Source organism: Chelmon rostratus, chromosome 21 (genome assembly GCF_017976325.1).
Source record: "Chelmon rostratus isolate fCheRos1 chromosome 21, fCheRos1.pri, whole genome shotgun sequence".
Classification (NCBI taxonomy): Eukaryota; Metazoa; Chordata; class Actinopteri; order Chaetodontiformes; family Chaetodontidae; genus Chelmon; species Chelmon rostratus.
In genome coordinates, this window is record NC_055678.1 from 9,063,585 (window position 1) to 9,066,816 (window position 3,232).

Here is a 3,232-nt window from a genome sequence, read left to right on the forward strand (position 1 = left end):
CAAACCACACAGGGTGCAGGGGCGGCGCATGCGTCCAAGCGCCAATTACGCAAAGACGCATGTAAAAACTCAAAATTAAAAGCGCTCGGAGTGGGTGAAATGTGATATAAACACCCGTGTGAGGAGGAAACGTCACATTCAGCCGACCCTCCGATCACCTCGGGATCTCTTTTTGATTGGGAGGCGGCTGCGGCTGTGATCTGCGGACTAACTCAGACGCTGCTGGAGAGGAGGCGGAGTGATCTCTCCTGCCCAACACTCACGTAAACCGAGTCGGCTCTCGGACCCGCAGCCACACTGTCAGAGCGACACCGGGGATGAAGCAGCGCGGACGCGATACGCACGGATTCTGCACACACACTGCGCGTCTCTTTTAAGGATTTAACGTTGTTTCTTTTATCTCCGGAAACGGCTTTAACCATCTGACGCTTCGAGTGTTGGCTTTCTTCGCCCTACACATGTATTTCTCAACCATTTCCACGAGAATTGGGTCATGATCACATCGCCCACGGTCTCTGTCCTGAGAAATAGCACGAATCCAGCGTGGGAGAGCGGCTCCTCAGGGGAGAAGGGCCCAGTGAAGATCAGCCAGCTATCCGTGCACAACTCCGTCTCTCCCGCAGACCCTTCTCGCCAAGCCAGTCGTCTTCCCATAAAGGTTTTGAAAATGCTCACGGCACGGGCAGGACACCTTTTACACCCGGAGTACCTTCAGCCTTTACCGTCCACCCCTGTCAGTCCCATCGAGGTAAGCACCGACACGATTCTTGTGAAAATGTTTGCGCACACGGGCACCAATTCGCCTCTTATCCAACTACAAAGTCAGTTCAGTGGTTTCAGAGTGAAACCACTGAACGCTAAAGCGTGCAACCCGCTATTATTGGATGAATGTTGTGGACACACTGGGTCAGCAATTGATGACAAACAATATTTTATTCATGCAGTCCAATCTTCATCGAATAATACTCCCCTGCTGTGATTTTTAGACGTATTTTCGAGCTGTATTCCGACATTTTCATTTGATCTTTCGCTCTTCGTTTTTTGGACTCGCCTTGAAAATTAATGACCTTGTTGTCGCAAATTGATGCCCGTGTTTGTAATGTCGTTTTCGACGCGTGGCTGTTGCAGTCTTATCTTGTATCTCATGCAAACCACCTCTGTGCGCGGTGTACGTTCCCTCTTTACATGCCTGTAACGCTGAGTTATCTTGAGTTTCATGCTGAGATAAGTTCATGCGCAATGCGTAAACTATACGCGGAGCGGCCATATGTGCGTTTTTAGCATAAAACATGATATGTGCGAGGGGTTTTATGAATTTCATTATTTTTGTTTTTGTTTTGTTTCACAGCTGGATGCCAAGAAAAGTCCTCTGGCTCTCCTGGCCCAAACGTGCTCTCAGATCGGCAAACCGGACCCGCCGTCCTCCTCCAAACTGTCCTCGGTGACCTCAAATGGATCTAGTGACAAGGAGACCAAATCCGGTCCGCTGAAAATGAGCGACATCGGAGCCGACGACAAATCCAGCTTCAAACCTTACTCCAAATCGTCGGAGAAGAAGGACTCGAGCAGCAGCCTGAGTGGAGATAAAACCAGTTTCCGAGTGCCTAGCGCCACCTGCCAGCCGTTCACCCCCAGGACAGGCAGCCCCAGCTCCTGCACCTCAGTCTCTCCACTGCCCGCTGAAGGCAAAGCGGGGGACAAAGAGGAAAAGAAGGAGTCTGATAGCAATAAGAGCAGTACGACAGAGAGCAATGGCAGCCACAGGATAAGTGGAATTACCTCTGATGGCAGCCAACACCAGGAGACCACGTCCGGATCCAAAACTGTCACATCAGACTCAACGTCTGTATCTTCTTCGTCCTCCGTCCTCGGCTCTGGACTGGTGGCCCCCGTTTCCCCATATAAACCCGGTCATACGGTTTTCCCCTTGCCACCTGCTGGTATTTCCTATCCTGGAAGTTTAGCGGGTGCCTATGCAGGCTACCCGCAGCCGTTCCTCCCTCCCGGAATGACCCTTGACCCCACCAAATCCAGCAGCCAGCTTTTGAGTGCGCAGTTTGCTGCTGCCAGCTCGCTGGGATGCAGTAAAGCGGGAACGAGTCCTCTAGCTGGAGCGTCCCCGCCGTCTCTAATGTCCGCCAGTCTGTGTCGAGACCCGTACTGCCTGAGCTACCACTGCACAAGCCATTTGTCCGGTGCGTCCAGCGCGAACTGCGCGCATGACTCTGCGGCGGCTGCTGCCGCGGCCGCCACCGCGCTCAAGTCTGGATACCCGCTCATGTACCCGACGCACCCGTTGCACGGCGTGCACTCCTCGTCCCCGTCTTTCAGCGGGCATCCCTTATATCCTTACGGGTTTATGCTGCCCAATGACCCCCTGCCGCACGTGTGTAACTGGGTGTCTGCTAACGGACCATGCGATAAGCGCTTTTCCTCCTCGGAGGAGCTTCTCAGCCACTTGCGGACTCACACGGCCTTTGCCGGCACGGAGAAGTTGTTATCTGGGTACCCGGGCTCGTCCTCCCTCGCCAACGCTGCTGCCGCCGCTGCTATGGCTTGTCACATGCATATGCCTCCAAACGGCAGCCCAGGCAGCCCCGGCACGCTGGCCCTCAGGAGCCCCCATCACCCTCTCGGACTGAGCAGCCGCTACCACCCCTATTCAAAGAGCCCCCTGCCCACACCCGGGGCCCCGGTGCCGGTGCCCGCAGCCACAGGGGCATATTACTCCCCGTACGCCTTGTATGGACAAAGACTGACAACAGCCTCGGCCTTAGGATACCAGTAGAGACAAGAAATTATACATTTATAAAGCAGATTTAGGCCCAATGAGTTTTATATTGTACATCATGCAGGGACTGGATCCATGTGGGGATCAGTGTATTTATTTGCGATAGCTTCAAGCGTGACTAAAATAAAAAAAATAATATAACTTTGAAAAGCCTCAATGTGCATTATTTTACACAGGAGAGATGAATGTGCTGTTTACCTGCTGTGCATCGAAACATTTTTTTTTTTTGTGCAAATTTAAATGGGACCACTGTGAGTAATAAGGATCTTATTCTGTAGACGGAATCAGCTGCTCGTCTCGCACGTTGTGCCTCGCTCAGACGGGTGAGAGGGCCGCCGGTGCTGAGTGATTTGACAGACTGATGGACGTGGAAAAATCACAGCGGCTTCTTCACGATTGTTATTGATTGATCTTGTGGGGAGCAAAACGTTTTATGAGGCC

The 3,232-nt window shown here is 52.6% G+C and overlaps 1 protein-coding gene across 1 annotated transcript; it reads left to right on the forward strand.

Moving 5' to 3' along the window:
• Positions 1–278: 278 nt before the first annotated feature.
• On the forward strand, positions 279–2,902 carry LOC121624941 (zinc finger protein 503-like). The gene is made up of 2 exons (XM_041962923.1): positions 279–748; positions 1,349–2,902. The coding sequence occupies exons 1-2, from the start codon at positions 494–496 to the stop codon at positions 2,786–2,788; spliced, it is 1,695 nt and encodes a 564-aa protein (XP_041818857.1). The 5' UTR covers positions 279–493; the 3' UTR covers positions 2,789–2,902.
• Positions 2,903–3,232: the final 330 nt, after the last annotated feature.

Coding starts and splice junctions, on each gene's coding strand:
- LOC121624941 (XM_041962923.1), top strand. CDS start 494: ATGATCACATCGCCCACGGTCTCTGTCCTGAGAAATAGCACGAATCCA. Junction 749..1,348: donor CCCCTGTCAGTCCCATCGAG/GTAAGCACCGAC, acceptor TTTGTTTCACAG/CTGGATGCCAAGAAAAGTCC.